The sequence below is a fragment of the Apium graveolens genome, chromosome 6 (genome assembly GCF_009905375.1).
Source record: "Apium graveolens cultivar Ventura chromosome 6, ASM990537v1, whole genome shotgun sequence".
NCBI classification, from domain to species: Eukaryota; Viridiplantae; Streptophyta; class Magnoliopsida; order Apiales; family Apiaceae; genus Apium; species Apium graveolens.
The window spans coordinates 43648356-43671852 of NC_133652.1; the positions used below are offsets into that span (position 1 = coordinate 43648356).

The following is a 23497-nucleotide window of genomic DNA, read 5'->3' on the forward strand; positions in this document are numbered from 1 at the left end:
AGTTGGGAAAAAATTTATTATTTGTGAAAAGAAGTGTGAGAATATTTTAGAAAATCAATATCTTTTTAGTTTAGGTAATTATGTCTGTCAAATATTTTATTTTTGGAATTTACTTGTAGATGTTTTTAAATCTTTAGGAGGAAGTTTTATTATTTCCTAGTTAGAATTAATTTTTTATGTGCCTATATAAGACCCCTTTAGACAACAGAAAAAAATCGTACAGATTTCGCCAATTCGCCGCAGAGGTGCGTTAACGTATATTGTTTTATATTTCTTCTATCTGTCCTACCATGCTAATTACTCATATGTGTTGTATCATGAGATGAGTATAGCTAAGTTAGTATTATTTTGGTTTCCAATGTAAAAACATATTTTTATCTGATGTAGCCTCGATATTTATGTAGCTTGTTCAAACCTACAAGTTCTTGTTTTCTGAAAGTGAATTATTTTGGTGCTAATAGTATGCTAGTTGCGGTTTGTAATTATGTTGCTTTCGTTTAAAAATATTTAGATCACCATTCTTTAAGTTAATTTTTATATATTTAAAAACTTTACAATCTTGGTGTTTCTGTGATTATATAAATATACATTTATTTATTTTTCCTTAAAACGGAATTAACTTCGTATAAATAATAAAATTTTGATTCGATTTTATAAATTATGTGAGATTTGACCGTTATTTTAATAGTATTAAAATATGTGTGAGATTGTTTTGTTCGATAGATAAATTTTGTCAATGACTTAGTATCGTGTGTAGTTTAGTTTTTATACAAGTGAATGGTCTGCATCTTTATGTTAATTTAATAATGCTAATCTAAATGTATATCTTTATACATTCTATTTCCCATGTTTTTATACAAGTAAATGGTCTGCATCTTTATGTTAATTTATACAACCTTACATGTGAAAATATCAGTATACAAAATAAGTATAACCAATTTAATACATGAGCATATATTTAACAGGTTTACTAATCTAAATCAGACATATATTTAACATATAACACATGAATTATTATGTATGCACAAAACACATAATTAAAACATAAATTCATGCATTAAATATTTACTAAAAACATGGTGATTGTTGACTACAAAAAATTAATAATCAACATCAAACTAAAATGATTAAATTAAGTAAACTATAGTTTTATACACATAACCATGAAACTAAATAATAAAATAAACTAATAACAAGTGAAATAGAGTAGTCATAAATAAGTTCACAAAAATGTAATTTAATTATATATATATATAGAAGTATGCAGTAAACATGTAAAACACGTAAGTAAAAACATGGGAAATAGAATGTACCTGAAAAGAGAAGAGGTTATATAAAGATAAATGATATGCTAATAGCCTATTTATACAAGAGTTGGTTCAACTAGTACTCCGATTAAATGGGTTAGTGGGTACATGATAAAAAATTTAAACAAACATTATCTATTTATCTTATTCAAAAAAAATATTATCTATTTGTTAACATGTAGTGTTTAACTGAGTTTTTAAAATACACATAACACGTACTAATATATACACACAACATAAGTGCACCTAACATAACTACACCTATTTTTAAATTCTAGTCATAAAAGAAATATATATTAAATTAAAATTATGCACATATAAATAATAGAGTTTTTTTTAACCTTACTTAAATGATTTAGATAACTAGACATGTTTATATTTTTAACATACAAATATAAGTTATCACAGTTTGTAACTAATTTATATAATAAAATATTATTTTCTTATCTAAACAAACAATTAAAATGCCAAAAGTATAAATATCTACATAATTACAAAAATCATGGTTATTATATAGTCAATTTGTACTTTTTGAGCTTTGTAGTTCACCCATTTTAATATTTCATGTTCGGAATATTTGAAGCATATTAAGAATAAGGAATGAGAACTATGTGGAGATCTGTGTTGCTTTGTTTCGTGCTATTTGAATTTGAATAAAGACTTTCGTATTTGAAGAATGAATTTGATTACCTGTTTAGACAATTATTATCGGATTTATGGAGCTGTGTCTCCGTTTTTATGGTTTTGATTTAATAAGTTTGACCGCTCTTTTTACCTTCGTGATATATTTGAATTATCGAATAAGAATTTATTTTATTTAAGTTTTTGTATTTAGATTTAAAATTCTGAAAAGTCGGGCTGTTACAGTTGGTATCAGAGCAGGCTATCCTTCGGAGTGTATTAGGTATGGGACTAGTACATTACCTAGGATGCGATCCTATAGACTATCGTATAGGTCTTAGGAAATTATATTGGATTTAGGAATTTGTTTGTGTGATTATTTGATATACTTGACTTTTGTACTTTTTGATTATTGACTATAAGTTTAGATATTGTTTTGTGTTTTTTAGAAAAGATGGACGGGGAGAACGGTAACAACCAGAACAACAACGAAAATCAGAATACAACGAGAATCAGAACAACAATGGAAATCAGGGCAAGAATGGTGAAAAAGGAAATGTCTTTGACCAGTTGGCCGAAACTTTAGCTGTGCTTCTGAATCAGCAACCAAAGCCCAACATCGTCTCTCAGTTCAACCGTTTGAACCCGCCAACTTTTGATGGAGTTACAGATCCGGCTATTGTTGAGATATGGATCCAAGAGATGGAAAAATATTTTGGACTTCTACTCCTGGACCTGAGTACTAGCGGAAGGTCTCCTAGAAGTATGCTTTCCTGCTCTTGCCATTATCTCAAAAGTACCAACAACAACTAACAAAAATTTCCAACTAACAATATCGATCTAAGGTTGCTTTTTGAAAATTGCAAAAACTATCCAGAACAATAACAAACAGCTTTCTGGGACTAGTTTAAGCAATCTCCTGGGACTAGTTAACAATATGGTAGAATGAGTGCAGCTGGGTTTCAGGGCACAAAGGCAATATGCAAACTAGAGCAAAATCGGGGTTCTAAAATAATCAAAATTAACAATAGCACACACAAACGTGGCTTAAATCAACGAAACAGGGCTCACACAAACGTGGCCTAAAATAACGAGCACACACGAACGTGGCTTAAATAAGCGACATTCATATTTATGAGAGAGTTTGGTTGTTTGGGTTCTTACAAGTCAAAGAAGTGGACTCTTTCAAGAGCTTGCAGATGAAGGTGAATCCAGGGGCACCGAGACCCAAGGATGGAGAACCCATCCTTCTGGCGCCAAATGATAACTTCTGGTGGTAGGGCTGCTCCTTCGATGCCGTGCCAGGATCCTTGGCCGCTGTGGTGGTGTAGCTGTCGTGGGGCTCCTACAAAATAACACCGGAAGGGGGGTTTGGGTCCAGCGACGCCTTCGGTGTGAGAGTAAGAACTCGCTTTTGGGGAAGATGAAGATAGATAGGAATGCAAGGTGGTTGTGTGTGTATATGAGTGTGAGAGAGTGATTAACCCCAAAACCTTACCTTCTTCGGTATTTATAGCCCAAGGATAGGGTTTTAGGGTTGGTACCTTTGAATTGTAGTCGTTGGTCCTAGGAGCGGAGGACACATGGACAGGGCGGATGATTTACACGTGCCAGGATGAGAGTGGTTGAGGAATGTTCTAAGGATCTCCTGGCACGTGCCCTGATTGTGCTCATGATTGATGAATGACAGTTGTCCCTATCATGCGTTTCGGCATGCGTCTCACATGCTGGGACTTCCCAAGGTCGGGCTTGCGGGACTAGACTAGTCTGGACTGGTAGTGTACGGGATTGGATGGAGTTAGGAGTACGAACCTGGTCCTTCTAGGATCTACATGTACTATCATCTATGCCTAATTTTTATGCATAATTTGTGGTCTGTTTGTGGTGCATGAATATAATTTTTTAATAGCTTAAATAATTAATTATGCTCTGTTTATTAACTTTTAGGATTTGTTCGTGCAGTTATTTTGGTATTTAGTGTCGACTTCGAGGTAAGTACTTTTGACTTACTTTTAATTTTCGGAAAAAATATTTCAATTATGTTTTTGATTTCGTATAAGATATAGGAACTTTGATTTCGAATTTTATAAGATATAAGTATTTGTGAATTTTAGAACCCAGTCTCTACGTTATCGAACTCGTTCGTAATTTACGCTATAGTTCAAGAACTAGCCTTAGATACCCTTAGTAGACGCACAAGTGTGCAACTTTAGATACTTATTAAGGGCGCGTAATTATTGAACTTTAGATGCCAATCACTGGTAAAATATGGTAAACAAAGAATAAGAATAAGAATTAAATGCCGGCTACTGGCAAAGTGTAGCCGTAGATCAAGACTGTGGTATTTATAAGAATTATTGTTTTGTTCCGTTTTATTCTGTTTTGATATGTTATAAATTCTACTATGTTCTGTTTTAAATTCTGAATTCTAAAATATAAAACTTTATGTTGGATTTATTTCAGACATATTTTATAAAATTATTATTGTTTTGAGAAAAATCACTTTATTAAAACACCCATTGATTTTCGGTTAAATAGTTAGTTGTTAGGGCGAAAATATGCGCTAAAATTACACGCAAGTATACGCGTTCGCAAGTAATATAGAATTTTTTCTAGTTCGTTCCCACAGAGACTGGTTTAGGTTAAGTTCAATTTATGCACTTATGCAACAACGGTATGGTTATCGCTCAATGCTAAGACAAATAACAAATTGGGTTTTGATTAAACTACGAGATTATACTAAATAGCATTAACTAAGAGAATTTAGGTTGAATTACTTATATGAGACAACATGGGATTCTAACTTCATTACTACTTCATTCAAAGTCATTATTTTTAACCTTAGAATGCAATGGTGATGATAACTAATCAGATAACACGAAACTAGTAAACGCCAACTTCGTTGTACGAATACCCTACTACCAGACATCCACAAAAGAGATAGAAGCTGAATACACACCAATTATATTGAGACCCTATATGTCTATAGAATTTGACAACATAAAGGTTTAATGTGCAAGTTATCTATCGTGATTACATAGGGCAAGTAAGATGGTTAAAATTACCTACGAATCATGCATAACAAATACATGAACCTATGCTAGCATGACAAGTTCTAAACCTCTATATTTACTGTCGCTTCAATAGAGATTAACACGCTATCTTATAAGTTCGTGATGCTCATAAGAAGAATAAGCACAACCAATACTAGGATATCATGCAATCACCACACACTAAGATATCGAAATAAATTAACTATTTAAATCCATAAGTAAATTCGTTAGAAACCCACGATAACGATTAGTTCATAACCGAACTTATCATCACCGTGAGTTCCAATGAAAACATGGTAAATAAACTAAGTCTTTATAAACTAAATAAATAATCAAAGTACGTTAACAAGAGTATTAGGTTCAACAATAAAGAAAACGAGCATCTAAGATTACAACTTAAGCAAAGAATCACAAGTAAAACAAGTTCTTCTTCTCATTCGTTGAATTTGTGCTATTAGGTCTTCTTCTTGTCTTTTCCTTGCTCTCCCTTGTTAAAAACGTCTTTAAAGAGTCTTTAAATACTAGCCCATCCAACCAGGAATCCATCAGATAAGTCTTCTAATCAAATCAGGAATCTGAAAATCCCGGCCTGGCGCGGCCGCGCTGAGAAGCGGCGCAGCCACCCTGACTTCCTGTTGAATGAGCGCGGCCGCCCTGAAGATGGGTGCGGCCACCCTGAGCTTCTGCCAAAATTTGATTCTCTTGCTTCTTTGATCTTCTCTTGCTGGTTACTTGCGCTCAATCATCCGAGGCTCCATCCTAACACTCTTTTAATCATAAAAATATTGTAAAAACCATTCCTGCTTCTGATTATGGCCTGAAATGCAAAACACTACAAAAACACATCAAATACATAAACAACTTGAGTACAAAATACCAATTCGAGCCTTTATGAAGCATTCCAAGTGGATATAAATTCCACTTAACACACCGCCAAACTTGAGTCGATGCTTGTCCTCAAGCATAACAGACTCAAAAAAAAGAAATAGAAATGCATGAATGCAACTAACATGAATGCAATGATCCCCTCAGAATAACTAAACCAATCAATAAGCAACATCTCAATGAATGCAATTATTCGCACAAAGTTCAATCAAATCTCACAAATCAATTCACAAGCTAGAAACGTGCGTGTGTGCAATTGCTTAACAGATATACTCTTGCAACTAGATCAATAATCATAACTCACCACTCATCAAGGCAATCACAAGGTTATAAACAGAATAAACGATAAACTCAAAATAACTGACAACACTTCAATATTTTTGGAGTTATACAAGGATTCATGTTTTTATTGATAACACATAACAAACACAAGCATGCTTATTCGATCGTGCAATGAGTGAGGTCCACAAAAGACTTATGCAATAATACCCATGTAGCGAGCGTTAGGTTAGCGGATCCCAGACTATAAAAGCCTTAGGTCACTAGGTACAAAGTCCCCTAGAACTTAATAACTCGAGTATTAAAGAGCCCACTTGTGATCAATTATGCGTAACACATTTTTTTTCTTTTCTTTTTTCTCTTTTTTTTCTCTTTTTTTTCACAATTTCTGAACGAGTGTGTTTCACTCCATCTCGCTCAACCCTAGACTACTCATATAAATATGAGCCAGCTACTAGCCATTTGACACCTAGCCACAACAACTAGCAATGAAATCCAATATTTTTCTCCAATTTAAAAAAAAATCCATGTAATTTTGTCACTAAGAGAATATCATAAATTCTAGACATAAACAAGTGATTAAAACTCGACAAACAAACAAGCCATGATCATAATCTAGCACTCAAGCAACCTATAAGACTTAGTAAAAAATTCTTGTTTTTAGCATGCAAATCAATTCGTTAGGACATAACATTCCTATATACGACATCACTACACTCAAATCAATATCACAAATCAATCGGAAAAGGAAATTTAAGGGATCATGATATAATGCAAATGCAACTATATGCAACATACTAACATGATACCAAATACGCAAAACAAAAATGAAAATAAATAACTACATGACAAATATGCAAACTATATGAACTTAACTAGCATGGATATGCATCTATATGGACTCACACACAAATATTCATTAACTACCACCCCCAAACTTAAAATTGTCACTTTCCTCAGTGAAGGTAATAGTAAGGAATCAAGGCATACCTACTCGGAATCAGAATAATCATCACCCTTCGCAGATGGAGTGTCAGGAGGCGGGTACAAAGAATCCTCTCCAAAAACTGGCCATTGGATGTCAACCCCTGTGGCTCTAAATGCAGTGCCCAAAGCCTGCGTAAGATCCTGTGCAAACCTACTATGGATGTCATACATCGCATCCATCCGCCTCGTCAAGCGCCTATACTGCGCCGAGCCCAAACCAGCACTGTCCTCTACCTTCTGCTGATGTTGCTGCTGCGAAGAACCGGCCTCACCCATCTGATGTCTCCACGCTGCTCTGCATGCCTGAGTCGAACCACCAGCATATATCTGATCAGCTGGCTGGCCCCCCGGCAAATGATCATAGGTGTAACCTAGGCCCTTCTCGTCAACCTTCCCACCAAACCACTCGTGCATGCTCAAGATCGTCGAACTATCAATGGGTGCACTAGGTAACTGTAGCTACTCATGTGCGGGACAATGAACTCCAACCGCCACACAAAGCTTGTTCACAATCGAGGCATAAGGAATAGACCCCGTAGTGCTCCCACGCAAAAACCTTAGAATACCCTGATAAATAATCGATCCGAGATCCACATAATCTCCCTGTAATATCCCCCACAACAACTTTGCACAATCCACAGTAACATCATGCACATGAGAAGAAGGCATGATGTTTGCACAAATAAAAGAATTCCAAGCACGAGCAAACCTGTTCATGCATGAGGCAGGGAAAGTGGCATACTCGTTCGATCCCCTCTTGAACTTCCAGTGAGTGTTCGGGACACACATAGTAGCAACAATCAAGTCCAAGTCAAATTCCTCCCCAGTCTTAGTCACCCAATCCTCCTGAGCCGGCTGTCTCTCGGGTTGGTTGATCACCCTCCGAATAGCCTCCGGAGTATAGTCCACAATCAAACCACGAACCACCGAGTACCCATTCTTATCCGCCTTCACATTCCCATAGAACTCGCGAACGACACTTATAGGCACAGCCGCGGGTGCCTCATAAAAAGAAACCCAACCCATCTCTAGAATCATCTCCAAAAGCTTACCATCTTTACCCGATGGTAGAAAACCCCTCTCATTCACTATCGGCTTCGATAACAGCCTGGTATACTCTGCTTCAGACTATGGAGTAGAAAACCTAGGCCTCATACCCCCAACACTTGAAGAATTAGTAGTGGCGGGGTTAATGTTGCTGCTAACTTGAGTGTGTGCTCTCTTTAGTGCCATTGGATTTGATAAATTGAGAAAAGAGAAGTGTGTAGAGAGTTTTAGGTTTTGAGAGTATGTAAAGTATGATGGAGATGATTGTGTATAAGTGTATGTATATATAGAGATTGGGAATTAGAAGTGGAATATAATTATGGGATAGTGGGGAGATAATGGGTTGATTGAGGGCTAAAAATCGGGTATAAGGGATTGTAACTAATGTGGGAGACTCTTTTTGTGTTTTTATGATTTTCGGTTTTTTTCGGTTCCAGAGCTTCAGCGCGGCCGCCCCGCCAGGCAACGCGAGCGTGTCGTATATCTGCTAAACCAACGTGGTTGCCCCGCTTCCCAGCGCGGGGGCGCCGTGCTTCTATGATCTCAGCGCGGCCGCCCCGTCAGGCAGCGCGGGTGCGCCGTGCTTCTGTGAAAAGTGCCCTATTTTTTTGTTTTTCTGATTTTTTTTGTGTTTTTTCTGATTATTCTTCCTTCTATCTTCTTTTCTTCCCACTAATGTACAACAAGCTTGGGTTGCCTCCCAAGAAGCGCTTGGTTTACGTCGTTAGCTTGACGTAGAATTCCGAGATCAAGTGGACAATAAAATGGCACTAACCACCTCACGGTTTGCCGTATTTCCATAGTAATGCTTCAACCGTTGTCCATTCACCTTGAACGCTTGTCTTGGATAATTCTCAAAAATCTCCACCGCTCCATGTGGAAACACAGTTTTGATAACAAACGGCCCTGACCATCTCGACTTCAACTTTCTAGAATAAAGACGGAGACGAGAGTTGAACAAAAGAACTTGTTGCCCTGGCACAAATGATTTGAGCACTAGACCTCTATCGTGCCACCTCTTGACTTTCTCCTTATATATTTTGTTGTTCTCATATGCTTGAAGTCGAAACTCATCGAGTTCATTCAATTAAACATCATTTTCTTACCAGTTGCATCCATATCAAGGTTTAATTTCTTCAAAGCCCAATACGCCTTGTGCTCTAACTTCACAGGCAAATGACATCCTTTACCATAAACCAGCTGAAACGGTGACATGCCTAGCAGAGTCTTGTATGCCGTTCGATAAGCCCAAACAGCTTCATCCAGCTTCAAAGACCAATCCTTTCTCGATGGACATACAACTTTTTCCAAAATACGCTTAATCTCTCTGTTAGAAACCTCAGCTTGACCATTAGTCTGAGGATGGTAGGATGTAGCAATGCGATGATTCACATTGTATCTTTGCATCATAGCATTAAACTTCTGATTGCAGAAATGCGATCCCTCGTCACTGATTATGACTCTTGGAGTTCCAAATCTTGTGAATATCTGCTTGTGAAGAAAATTGAGCACTACCTTCGCATCATTCGTTGGCAAAGCCTTAACTTCCACCCATTTTGACACATAATCAACCGCCAATAAGATATACTAATTATTGCAAGATGAGATAAATGGCCCCATGAAGTCAATTCCCCAAACATCGAAGACCTCAACCTCGAGAAGCACATTAAGAGGCATCTCATTCTTCCTTGACATATTACCGACACACTGGCAACGATCACACTTTAAAATGAACTGATGCGCATCCTTAAACAATGTAGGCCAGAAGAATCCTGCTGGAAGGATATGAGCTGCTGTCTTTTCTCCACCATAGTGGCCTCCATAAAAAGTCGAATGACAGTCTCGCAAGATACCCTCCGTCTCGCTGTACAAAATACATCTCCTGATGATCTGGTCAGCTCTTTGACGAAACAAAAATGGCTCATCCCACATGTACCACTTCACCTCATGAAGAAACTTCTTCGTTTGAGCAGAAGATAAGTCCGGGGGGGCATAATATTGCTCACAAGATAGTTCACAATGTCTGCGAACCACGGTTCTTCTTCTTGTACCCCAAACAACTGCTCATCAGGAAAAGACTCATTTATCAATGTCTTATCATGTGAAGCTGCACTTGGATCTTCTAACCGAGAGAGATGATCAACGACTTGATTCTCAGTACCTTTTCTATCCTTGATCTCCAACTCAAACTCTTGAAGTAAAAGAACCCAATGAATCAATCTAGGCTTCGAGTCCTTCTTTGAGACAAGATAGCGAATTACAGCGTGATCGGTGAAAACTGTCACCTTCGTCCCAAGCAAATAAGATCGAAACTTCTCAAAACCGTAGATAATAGCCAATAGCTCCTTCTCCGTAGTAGTATAGTTCAGTTGAGCGCCATTGAGGGCCTTACTAGCATAGTAGACCACATGAAATAAATTGTTCTTCCTTTGCCCAAGAACCGCTCCAACTGCATAGTCACTTGCATCGCACATCATTTCAAAAGGCTCATTCCAATCAGGTGCAGTTATGATAGGTGTCGTGATCAAGCTTTTCTTTAAGCTCTCAAAAGCAGCTCAACACTCATCATCAAACTTGAAAGGGAAATCTTTATATAGAAGATTGTACAATGGTTTAGAGATTTTAGAGAAATCCTTGATGAACCGCCTATAGAAACCCGCATGACCAAGAAAACTGCGAATCCGCTTAACAAAAACTGGTGGAGGAAGGTTTTCAATGACCCCCACCTTGGCTCTGTCCACCTCAAGACCTTTACTAGAGACCTTGTGCCCAAGAATGATGCCCTGTTGCACCATAAAGTGACATTTCTCCCAGTTGAGAACCAGATTGGTCTCAACACACCTTTTAAGAACTGCGCCAAGATTTTGCAAGCATTCTTCGAAAGAATCCCCGAACACAGAAAAATCATCCATGACTACCTCCACATTCTGACCAATCATGTCAGAGAAGATAGCCATCATGCATCTCTGAAATGTGGCAGGTGCACCACATAACCCAAAAGAAACTCTTCTGAAGGCAAAATTACCAAACGGACAAGTGAAGGTAGTCTTTTCCTGATCTTCTGGAGGGATACAAATATGATTATAGCCCGAATAGCCATCCAGAAGACAGTAGTAGTCATGCCCAACCAACTTGTCAAGCATCTGATCAATAAAAGGAAGAGGGAAGTGATCATTCCTTGTGGCTTTGTTCAGCTTCCTTAAATCCATGCAAACTCTCCACCCCGTAACTGTTCGAGTAGGAATGAGCTCATTCTTCTCATTAGCAACCACGGTGATGCCTCCTTTCTTCGGCACACACTGAACTGGGCTCACCCAAGAACTGTCAGAAATAGGATAAATGATGCCTGCATCTAGCCACTTGAGAATTTCCTTCTTACCACCTCTTTCATGATTGGATTTAGCCTTCTCTGTTGCTCAACAAACGGCTTGCTTCCTTCCTCTAGCAGAATTTTATGCATACAATAAGAAGGGTTAATTCCCTTGATATCTGCTATAGTCCATCCAATTGTCGATTTGAACTCTCTCAGAATTCTCAAGAGCTTTTCCTCATCACTACCTGAAAGGTTAGATGCAATAATAACAGGAAAAGTAGATGCATCACCTAAAAAAGCATACCTTAGGTGTTCATGAAATGGTTTAAGCTCGAGTGTAGGAGCTTCCTCAATAGATGGCTTGAGACGCCCCTCAGCATTTTTGAGTTCTGACATTCCAATAGATTCAAAAGGCATATCCAGCCTTCTCTTCCAAGAAGAAGCATTCAAATACTGCAACTGCTCATCACCTACATCATCTTCACTATCTGAATTCCCCATCAAGGCTTTCTCTAAGGCATCAGACCTTAGCATTTGATCAAGTTCTGAAGTAACCACAGAATTGACCAACTCCACTTTTAAGCACTCCTCATTATCAGTAGGGAATTTCATGGCATTGAAAACATTAAACGTCACATCTTGATCCAGTACTCGCATAGTGAGCTCACCCTTGTACACATCAATCAAGGTTCGACCAGTAGTCAAGAATGGTCTTCCCAAGATTATGGGAATCTTTTTATCCTCCTCGAAATCAAGAATTACAAAGTCAGCAGGAAAGATGAGTTTGTCCATTTTAACCAGGACATCCTCCACAATGCCTTGTGGATATGTAATAGAACGATCGACCAACTGCAAAGACATAAATGTAATCTTTGGATCAGGTAAATCCAACTTCTTGAAGATAGACAAAGGCATCAGATTGATGCTAGCTCCCAAATCACATAAACACTTGTCGAACGACAAGTTTTCGATGGTGCAAGGAATAGTGAAACTTCCAGGATCTTTAAGCTTTGGAGGCAACTTCTATTGCAGCACAGCACTGTATTCCTACGTAAGAGCAACGGTCTCTAAGTCATCGAGCTTCACCTTCCGAGAGATGATATCTTTCATAAACTTCGCATAACTAGGAATCTGTTCAAGAGCTTCCGCGAAAGGTATGTTGATATGAAGTTTCTTGAACACCTCCAGAAACTTAGCAAATTGTTTATCCAACTTTTGCTTCTACAACCTCTTAGGAAAATGAGGTGGAGGATAGATCTGTTTCTCCCCTATATTACCCTCAGGAGGAGTGTGTTCCATAGTTTCTTCCTTGTTTCCACTTCTGCTTCCTTCTGCACATCTTCTTCAGCCACAACTTTATCTTCTGGAACTTGAGATTTTTCGGGGTTTGCAACCTTCCCAGACCTCAATGTAATTGCATTTACCTGTTCTTTTGCTTCCTTCTTTCCTGAAACTTCTGTATCACTAGGGAGTGTACCAGGTTGTCGATTTAGCAAGGTATTGGAAATCTGCCCAATTTGATTCTCCAAGGTCTTAATTGAAACCGCTTGGCTCTTGCACATGAGCCTCAACTCCTCCAATTCAGATTTTTCATTAGATTGTTGAAGTTGGAGTTGTTGTCTTGGTGCATATTGGGGTTGCTGAAAACCAAGAGGGTTGAATTGCTTTGCTGCACACTGTTGATAAGGTTGTTGCACCGCATTCTGATTGTTGCTCCAGCTGAAGTTAGGATGATTGCGGTTGTTGGGATGATAGGTGGCTGGAACTGGTTGCTGCGACCTCTGAAAGTTGCTCATGAACTGAGCTGATTCACTAGAAATAACACACTGCTCCATCTCATGCGCACCAACACAAAGCTCACAAACACTAGTGATCTGATTAACTCCATAATTATCCAAAGAATCCACCGTCATCGTTAAAGCCTTAAGCTGAGCAACTATAGCAGTAGCTGCATCTACCTCCAGAATTCCTGCTACCTTGCTTTGAGGTAGTCTCCGAGAAGGGTTCTGGTATTCATTAGCAGCCATTAGTTCAATCAACTCATAACCTGCATCGTAGCTCTTAGCCATAAGGCTTCACTTGATGCTGCATCAAGTATGGGTCTGTACTGTGCTCCCAAACCATTATAAAAGTAGTTGATAATCATCCAGTCAGGCATCCCATGATGAGTACACTTCCTAAGCATCTCCTTATAATGATCTCAAGCTTCACATAAAGGCTCTCCCGATTATTGCGCGAATTGAGTAAGAGCGTTTCTGATTGCTGATGTTTTTGCCATAGGGAAGAATTTAGTAAGAAACTTTTGAGCAAGATCTTTCCAAGTAGTAATAGAGCCTGGTGGTAGAGAATACAACCAACACTTAGCTTTATCCCTCAGAGAGAATGGGAAATTCTCAGCTTAACAGCATCTTCAGAAACATTGTTGAATTTGAAAGTGTCGCAGATCTCGATGAAATCTCTAATATGCATGTTGGGATCTTCCGTTGGAGAACCTCCAAACTGGATTGAGTTCTGCACCATCTGGATCGTGCTAGCCTTGATTTCAAAAGTGTTAGCCGCGATGGCTGGTCTGACAATGCTAGACTGAATATCATTGATCTTCGGTTGAGAGTAGTCTATCAAAGCCTTCGAATTTGCTGCTGGTTCTCCCATTGCAACGATCGCTTCTTCTTCTAATTTCTAAACTAAGACTTCTTCTTCTACTTTCTCCTCAATAAGAACTTATTCTACTACTTCAACTTCTTCCTCCGCTTTATCCAGTGTTCTCTTTCGAGATCGAGAACGCGTTAGCATAAACGCTCTCTAGAGTGCCTGAAAAAGCAACAAGCAAACAAGTAAGTAAAATATCCGAGTCAGTGAACTTTAACGACCACTGATGTCAAGCACATAAACTAAAAATTAACACCGAGTCCCTGACAGCGGCGCCAAAAACTTGTTAGGGAGAAAACAAGCGTTAAAATTATACGCAAGTATACGCGTTCGCAAGTAATATAGAATTCTTTCTAGTTCGTTCCCCCAGAGACTGGTTTAGGTTAAGTTCAATTTATGCACTTATACAACAACGGTATGGCTATCGCTCAATGCTTAGACAAATAATAAACTGGATTTTGATTAAACTACGAGATTATACTAAATAGCATTAACTAAGAGAATTTAGGTTGAATTACTTATATGAGACAACATGGGATTCTAACTTCATTACTACTTCATTCAAAGTCATTATTTTTAACCTTAGCATGCAATGGTGATGATAACTAATCAGATAACACGAAACTAGTAAACGCCAACTTCGTTGTACGAATACCCTACTACCACACATCTACAAAAGAGATAGAAGCTGAATAGACACCAATTATATTGAGACCCTGTATGTCTATTGAATTTGACAACATAAAGGTTTAATGCGCAAGTTATCTATCGTGATTACATAGGGAAAGTAAGATGGTTAAAATTACCTACGAATCATGCATAACAAATACATGAACCTATGCTAGCATGGCAAGTTCTAAACCTCTATATTCACTGTCGCTTCAATAGAGATTAACACGCTATCTTATAAGTTTGCGACGCTCATAAGACGAATAAGCACAACCAATACTAGGAAATCATACAATCACCACACACTAAGATATTGAAACAAATTAACTATTGAAATCCATAAGTAAATCCGTTAGAACCCCACGATAACGATTAGTTCATAATCGAACTCATCATCACCGTGAGTTCCGATGAAAGCATGGTAAATAAACTAAGTCTTTATAAACTAAATAAATAATCAAAGTACGTTAACAAGAGTATTAGGTTCAACAATAAAGAAAATGAGCATCCAAGATTACAACTTAAGCAAAGAATCACAAGTAAAACAAGTTCTTCTTCTCCTTCGTTGAATTTGTGCTATTAGGTCTTCTTCTTGTCTTTTCCTTGCTCTCCGTTATTAAAAACGTCTTTAAAGAGTTTTTAAATAATAGCTATCCAACCAGGAATCCAGCAGATAAGTCTTCTAATCAAATCAGGAATCTGAAAATCCCGGCCTGACGCGACCGCTCTGAGAAGCAGCGCGGCCACCCTGACTTCCTGTTGAATGAGCGCGGCCGCCCTGAAGATGGGCGCGGCCGCCCTGAGCTTCTGCTAGAACTTGATCTTCTTGCTTCTTTGATCTTCTCTTGTTGGTTACTTGCGCTCAATCATCCGAGGCTCCATCCTAACACTCTTCTAATCATAAAAACATTGTAAAACCATTCCTGCTTCTGATTATGCCTTGAAATGCAAAACACTACAAAACACATCAAATACACAAACAACTTGAGTACAAAACACCAATTCGAGCTTTTATGAAGCATTCCAAGTGGATTTAAATGCCACTTAACATTAGTCAATTTGTATTTGTTGAGTTTTGTAGCTCACCCCTTTTAATATTTCAGGTTCAGAATATTTGGAGCATATTAAGAATAAGGAATGAGAACTATGTAGAGATCTGTGCTGCTTAGTTTCGTGCTATTTGAATTTGAATAAAGACTTTCGTATTTAAAGAATGAATTTGATTACCTGTTTAGACAATTATTATCGGATTTGTGGAGCTACGTCTCCGTTTTTATGTTTTTATGTAATAAGTTTGACCGCTTATTTGACCTTCGTGATATATTTGAATTATCGAATAAGAATTTATTTTATGTAAGTTTTTTTATTTAGATTTAATAGTCCGAAAAGTCGGGTTGTTACAGCAATGATAAAGGACGGCATGACCATGATTCACATCTATATTATTAGTTCGGATTAATTATCAAGTTTGTCACTGAAATCGGCTAAATGTATCAAATTTGTTGCTGAATTAAAAACGATATCAAGTTGGTTACTGAAGTTGACGTGTACATTTCGATAATTTTTTCTCAAGATTTAACGACGAGTAATGCTAATTTGTAGTATTTGACTAGTAAGAAATATAGAGATAATAGCAACCATGAGTCTAGTTTTGAAACCGATAAACTGAAATCAATCGATTCTATTAAATACTGAGGATAATTAACGGAATGTATGTGTGCCTGACTTTCGGTTTCAGTTTAGTAACCAACTTGATATCACTTTCAGTTTAGTAACCAAATTGATATATTAAGTTGATTTCAGTTATCAATTAGATAACTAACCCTTGTTAGTTCTAAGTATTACGATTTTAGCTTAATATTTTTTTAAGAATACATGGCCCCACTTCTTAAAGCAAAATACCCCAACAAGAAGTACGTATAGGCCGGGTGGAAGATCTCCTAACAAATACCAAGCTCGCAAACAAATTATTTCTTCCGGCCACCTCAATTTTTTATATTGGGGATGAGATTCGACACACATTTTAATCCTCTTATTAAATATACTTACATAATTTATTAATTTTTTTTCTTCTAAATAAAAAATATAATAATCAAATTTTTATAGATTTAAAAAAATAAATAAATTATGAACTTATATTTTATAACTGCCTTAAAATGTGTGTTAAATATGTAAAAGAAATACAAAGAAATGAGTAAGACGGAGGTAGTATATTGAAAGAGCTACTTTGAGGTGTTACATAATTGATTTGGTTTGATATTTAATTATTTATTTGATAACAAAAGTATTTTTTGTTGTTATGTAAAGTTTCTAATCTTCAATCTGATCTTTGAATTATATTCAATAAATACATTATATATTTTGTATGAATGAAAATCTTTTAATCAATTATGAACCGCTTATTACTTCTTATCTTATGTCTCGGCGTGCATCTTTTATTTGCCTTCAAATTTATTTCTCATTTGAATGATTATATTATCCAACGTGCAAATTAATATTATCTTATTTTTACTTTGGTACATGCTTGATCATGTTTCGAGAAGATATTATAATATTTTGATTGCTTTCAGACTCGAAATTATAAACTTAAAAACAAATTAGATACGACAACCAAAAAAGGTATATCTTATTTTTATTTTATTCTTGATTTTTTATTATTTTTGTTCGCAATTTACCTATATTGTGGTTGTTGTTATTAATTTTAATTAATATTGACGATTTTGTGATTATTCCACAATTCACAAACCTTTTATAATTTGTGTGAGCTAACCAAATTAGTGGTCATATTTGATATATAGGCGGATTTTAAGATGATTAATCATATATTTTTGTTAATTATTTTTTAATATATTTTTTCTGAATAACTATTTAAATTTTAAACTTTTATTTATAATAAAAAAATTTTAAAAATAATTATCAAAAATATCTTAAATTACCTATAAAAGTCAATTACAACTGATTTGAGACAATGGAAGTATTTGACTCGTACCGGGCACTCGTTCTATCAATCATCCTAATCGACTTGTCATGTTGTTATTGAGGTAATACGTACGAGTGAAGTGCAGTTTGTGAGATAACAGACTCACGATAAGTACTCGCATTCAAGATTAGTATTTATAAAAAAATCTCAATATATTTTTCTAACTTTTTTTTAAAATTGTAGAATTTTAAAAACTAAAAAATATTATTTAATATATTAGAAATATAATATGTGTTCGAATTTATAATAGAGAATAGTTTTAATTTATAGATATTACGTATAATTAAAAGTTGTATTAAAAGTGAATAAATGTACACATTTATTTAAAATTACTTTTTCTTTGAATGTGTAAAGAAGGAGGTTATAATTTTATAAAAAATACATATTATTGGACTTTATTATTTTCCGTCTCGATACAGTTTATCATAAATTTTTCAGAGATTTTTTTCTGAAAATTATTCGGAAAAAATCTCGGAGATTATTTCGGAAAATTTCTCACGAAAAAATTTAGTCTATAAAAATATTTTTGAAATTTTCCCGAAAATTTTCTAGAAAAAGTTCCTAAAAAAATTCTCAAAAAGTCTTTCTCGGGAAAACATTTAGTCCCGATTTTTTTTCTATTGTGTTTAACGGAGTGCAATCCAAAGTAATTTTTATTTAAATTATAACAAACTTTTATTAATATTATATTTAACGAGATAACGGTTTAAATTAATTTTTATCTAAATTATAATATTAAATTATATCAGAATAATAAAAAATTTAAAACTTAACTCATATAACTATTTTTTTAATGTATCCGACTACTCGTTTTCCCTGGTACTAAAATGGGGATGTCGTTAATAAACGTGTACATATGAACACATATTCTGTGGGGATATATAATTATTTAAATTCCAAATAAAATTGAAAAGGCGCACACACAACGAGAATAATCAAGAAATATACCGTGCAAGCCGTATCATTCCACCTAGTTTTGTTAAAAAAATAAACTGCACAAACTCGTCTGATGTTGGCCAAAAATACTTTTTTTTTTAGAAAATGTAACAGGAATACCCGTTTTTGAAAGATATGGCCAAAAATATATTTTTAATACGCATTTCAAAAATGGGTAAGGCTATTATGCATTTGACAAATAAGTATTATTTAGAAAAAAAACAAAAAAAAAAGTAAAATCATGATACGCATTCCTGCCATGCGTATCATGCTTTGCAAAGTCATGATAAGCATCTCACGGATGCGTATCCAAATTTTATTTTTTTTACACAAGTTATCCATTTCTAAAATGTGTATTACTAATACCCAATTTTAAAATACGTATTAGGTAGGTATTTTTTGCTAAGCATTTCAAAAAATGATATTCTTGTCACAAAGTTAAAAAAGAAGAAGATATTTTTGTCATTTTTTCCCCATCTCATCTCTGACATTACATGTCATTCTAACTGACAACTCGGTACTCATTCTTTGAAGTGCTCTGCTCTTTGTGTTGTGTTCTGTTGTTCCTTGACTTTTAAGCTCCTTTTAACTCATACTTAGCTCTTAAACAAAATCATTACGTTTGTATTCACACATACATGAATAATGTATATTAACATCACCTCACTCTTGTGAACAAATAGTACTATTTTCTTTTTCTCCGTGGATTATTGGAGAGATTTATATGAGTTCTGTGAAGTAAAGATTCTGGGAAAAAAAAGAACTTATTTTTGAAGAATTGTAGCAGCGTAGCTTATGCCCTGTTGGTAAGTGTATTATTTTTGTCTTTTTTGTTGTGTATGCATGACAAGTGTATGTACTCTCTAATTTTTTTTATGTGTATGATTGAGTCGAGGCAATTGACACTTTTGGTGTTTTGCTATTGGGGTTTTTAATTATGGGTGTTTCTTTATTTTCAATCTATGACTGTGTACTTTATTTAATTGGGTTGTTAGTTAACTATTTTGTTTGTGTGTGTGGGGTTTCTAGGCTTTTAAAGAAGCTTGTATATGACTTTGAGACTAATAGGGGTTATTGATTGTGATGAGGTTTAGTCAGTGCTCATAATTCAGTTCATTTTTGGTGGTTTAGTACAGGGTTTGGTCATAGGTGGTTCTTGCATGTCAGTTTTGATTGATTTTTATTCTTATTGCTTAAAAAGTTGGGATTTCCTTGTATCATTAGTATAAAAGTTGAAGTTTAGACTGGTATCAGTGTTAATTTGTGCTTTTGGGTTGGGGTTTGATTTAGATTATCATTTTTATGTTGGAAATTTGAGGTTTTTTGTGGTATGTATTGACAGGCCTCTGTCCTTCCAATCACGTAAGCTTCGATGTCTTTTTTAGTTATGGATTCAGAAGGAGCTTTAGTTAGTTGAAGACACACCTTTATTTTGTAGCTCTATCGAGGGATGATGGGGGAAGGGTCTTCTTGGATCAGAAGAACAAATTATTCTCACACCATTTATCATCGCCTAGACTCTGGAAAATTTGCCATAGAATCTAGCAGGTTGGCTTCGGTTCCTTTAGCATCTTATTCAGACAGAACTTCGGGTCTTAAAACGAGGCCAACAAATGGATCAAGTGGTAATCAAATTGAGCTCAATCCTAAAACAACTAAGGCTAGGGCTGCATCGCCTCACCCAGAAACCAAACTTTCAGATACTTTTAAGGAAGCCAGGTCTGATAGAAAGCGGTTCTCAACTCCACATCCAACAAGAAGAGGATTGGGGAAGGTGAAAGATTCTCTTGAAAAAAGGGCACCTGACACTAAGCAGTCCTCCAAGTCGCTAAAACACTTCTCTTCTATGAAAATTTATGATAAATTAAAGAGCAGAAAGGAGTCGGCATGGACAAAGTTTTTTGATCATGGGGGAGGTAAGGTCACCTCTGTTGAATCAGCTGATGAATGGATGGTTGATCTCTCTAAGCTATTCATTGGGCTTAGGTTTGCTCATGGGGCTCATAGTCAACTTTACCATGGGAGTTACAAGGATGAACCTGTTGCTGTAAAAATGATAAGGCTACCTGATGATATCTATGATGGATCACTTGGAGCTCGGTTGGAGAGGCACTTCACAAGAGAAGTGACCCTTTTGAGTCGTCTCCACCACCAAAATGTCATTAAGGTAAATATCCATATTTGCTTCTCTTAGTACTTTGTCATCCCAAGACTTGGAGGATTCCAGTGAGGAGTGATATCTGTATTATGGATTAGTTTTTTTTTAATATGAATAAATAAATGACTAATGTTAGCTTATAATTAGTGGCGGAAGATTATATAGTTAGTTCGTTTCTTTTTGTGCAAAGAAGTTTCATTCGTGCATGCTTGCGCAACTCATTTCTTCTGACGTTATTCATGTATTGTGTGTTTATGGGTTATCGTAATCCACAATTTGGCTGTAAGCTGCACAAAGGAAAGAAGTGTCAGTCTTATGTAAAATGGGAAGAAAAGTATCGTCCACCTCTGACATTTACTCTTCTTCATTCTAGGCTATATATTAATTGCAAGAATAGTATGTATGATAAGTTTGTACTTTTTTGCCTATTTTATAAGCCACGTATCACTCGTCCTCACAGTATCTTACTGGACGTAAACATTTATATTCATTTGGTCAGTAGAATAAGATTATATACTTTATTGAAACTAATAAGATACAATATTATCTAAAAATTACTCTTCTTTATATTAAATCACAGTACTAAAACAGATGCTGAAATACTTATGATACTCTTCCTCTTTTACTTGTTAATACAGTTTAAAGGAGCATGCAGAAAGCCACCAGTGTTCTGCATCATCACAGAATATCTTTCGGAGGGTTCTTTGAGGTCATACTTGCATAAGCTTAAGGAGATACTTCCCTTACGAAAAGTAATCTCAATGGCTCTGGATATTGCTCGTGGCATGGCATTCATTCATTCTCAAGGTGTCATACATAGGGACCTCAAGCCTGAGAATATTCTTTTAAATCAGGATTTTCAGCTGAAAATCGCAGATTTTGGAATTGCGTGTCGTGACACATCTTGCGATCCTCTGGATGATGACTCCGGAACTTATCGCTGGATGGCACCAGAGATGATCAAACGCAAGTCATATAGCGGGAAGGTTGATGTTTATGGTTTTGGGCTCATTTTGTGGGAATTGGTAGCTGGAATTATTCCTTACGAGGATATGACACCCATCCAAGCCGCTTTTGCCGTGGTGAATAAGGTACCTTTATGATGCATATTTTGTGTAGTTTGCTATTTATGTTTTGATATATAAATTTGACATTGAGATATTTCTGTCAACAATTTCTTTTTATTATCGTGTTCTAACATTCTTGCACATGCCGAGTCTTATCTACATTTTTGTTATTAACTCGCGACAAATCCTGGTTACTTGATAGGGTAAACTATTCCTGCTTTTGGTATCTTGATATTGGTTTTATCTGCTTCCTGAAACGTCAGCAAACCTTGAATCGTTGCACTTGATCTGATTAGCAAACATTCATCTCTTGATAGTACAATTCACCTTTCTTTTCAAATATTCTTAGTTTTGATAAAATCTTGTAGGTGAGGCTTTACTTTTCAGGAACTTTGATTTATTTGAGTTTTTTTTCCATTTGAACTATGATATATTGATATGATAATATCGTATTTGTATCAAATTTGTTTTTCCCCTCAATTTTTTTCTTTAATTGATGTATACAGAAAGAGAATAAGGAGATATTAGTGACAACTTCATGTCTTGGATAGGTCAACATTCCGTGTTTATGTTTACGAAATAAGTACAGTTTATGAATATATTTAGTTACTTGTTAATCCTTGGTTAAGAATAATACATCTTTTTGATGTTGCCAACTCACACTTCAACATGAGTACTCTGTACTCGCCTAGCCACCTTTAGAAATTCCATATATATTTGTGTGTGCACGTGTTTGGGCAGCTTGTTCGTCTATACTGTTCGACATAAAAAAAACACACACACACATCTATATATTATAATATACATAATTTAATTAATAACTTTAATTATGATCTTTCAGAATTTGAGGCCAGCTTTCCCAGATGACTGCCCTGCTGCCATGAGAGCTTTGATTGGGCAGTGTTGGTCCTCACAACCAGAGAGAAGGCCAAATTTTTGTCAGGTTGTGAAGCTGCTAGAGCAGTTTGAGGCTTCACTTGCAAGTGATGGAAACCTAGATAAGCTGCAAAACCTTACATGTCAAGATCATAAGAAAGGGATTCTTCATTTGATTCAGAAGATTGGCCCTGTACATCATAACCCTTCACCAAAGCCCAAACCTAAATTTGCATGATGTTTTTCGTGATCTGGTTTTTGTAGATTCCGGGTCGCATTGTATATTGCAGCCGTTTTGCTTTCCTTGTATGTTTGTACTAAATTATTTGTATATGTACATTAAACAGTCATTGAGGTAATATTCTGCTGTAGACATCACCTTGCAAAATCCAACAACTTTTTTTTTCTCTTTTTAGTTTTTAAAATCTGAACAGCACTTCCGTTTGTTCCCTTGTTCAAATATGTGTTTGGTGGAAGATGCCTACCATTTGGTAAATAGCCCCCGATACAAAAATACCGCCGTCCCTTTTACTATCTGTATTTGCAGTGCTTTCTGTTTATTGATTTCAGCAAGCTGCAGCATAATATCTTCTGTGCTCATTTTTTTTTCTTTTCTGTATAGATGAGCATAAAATAAAGTTATAGTGAAATGGTCTTGCACAAGGTGGGA

The 23497-nt window shown here is 35.9% G+C and overlaps 1 protein-coding gene and 1 non-coding gene across 3 annotated transcripts; both read left to right on the forward strand.

Moving 5' to 3' along the window:
- The first annotated feature begins 13648 nt into the window (after window positions 1-13648).
- LOC141669735 (small nucleolar RNA R71) lies at window positions 13649-13756 on the forward strand. The gene has a single exon (XR_012553999.1). It is a non-coding gene; the product is annotated as a small nucleolar RNA R71 (small nucleolar RNA).
- Window positions 13757-19242: 5486 nt separating this feature from the next.
- On the forward strand, window positions 19243-23198 carry LOC141667105 (serine/threonine/tyrosine-protein kinase HT1-like). Of its 2 annotated transcripts, XM_074473465.1 has the most exons (4): window positions 19243-19532; window positions 20069-20893; window positions 21523-21975; window positions 22793-23198. In XM_074473465.1, exons 2-4 carry the CDS (start codon window positions 20177-20179, stop codon window positions 23063-23065), a joined length of 1443 nt encoding a protein of 480 aa, XP_074329566.1. In that variant the 5' UTR covers window positions 19243-19532; window positions 20069-20176; the 3' UTR covers window positions 23066-23198. The 2 variants fall into 2 exon arrangements, with proteins under 2 accessions (XP_074329566.1, XP_074329565.1); XM_074473464.1 differs by lacking the exon at window positions 19243-19532 and having other exon boundaries at window positions 19690-20893.
- The last annotated feature ends 299 nt before the right edge of the window (window positions 23199-23497 follow it).

Excerpts from the sequence above, each read along its gene's own strand:
- LOC141667105 (XM_074473465.1), top strand. The coding sequence starts at position 20,177 with ATGATGGGGGAAGGGTCTTCTTGGATCAGAAGAACAAATTATTCTCAC. Across the intron at positions 20,894-21,522 it reads ACCACCAAAATGTCATTAAG|TTTAAAGGAGCATGCAGAAA; the intron begins GTAAATATCCAT and ends TTGTTAATACAG. Across the intron at positions 21,976-22,792 it reads CTTTTGCCGTGGTGAATAAG|AATTTGAGGCCAGCTTTCCC; the intron begins GTACCTTTATGA and ends ATGATCTTTCAG.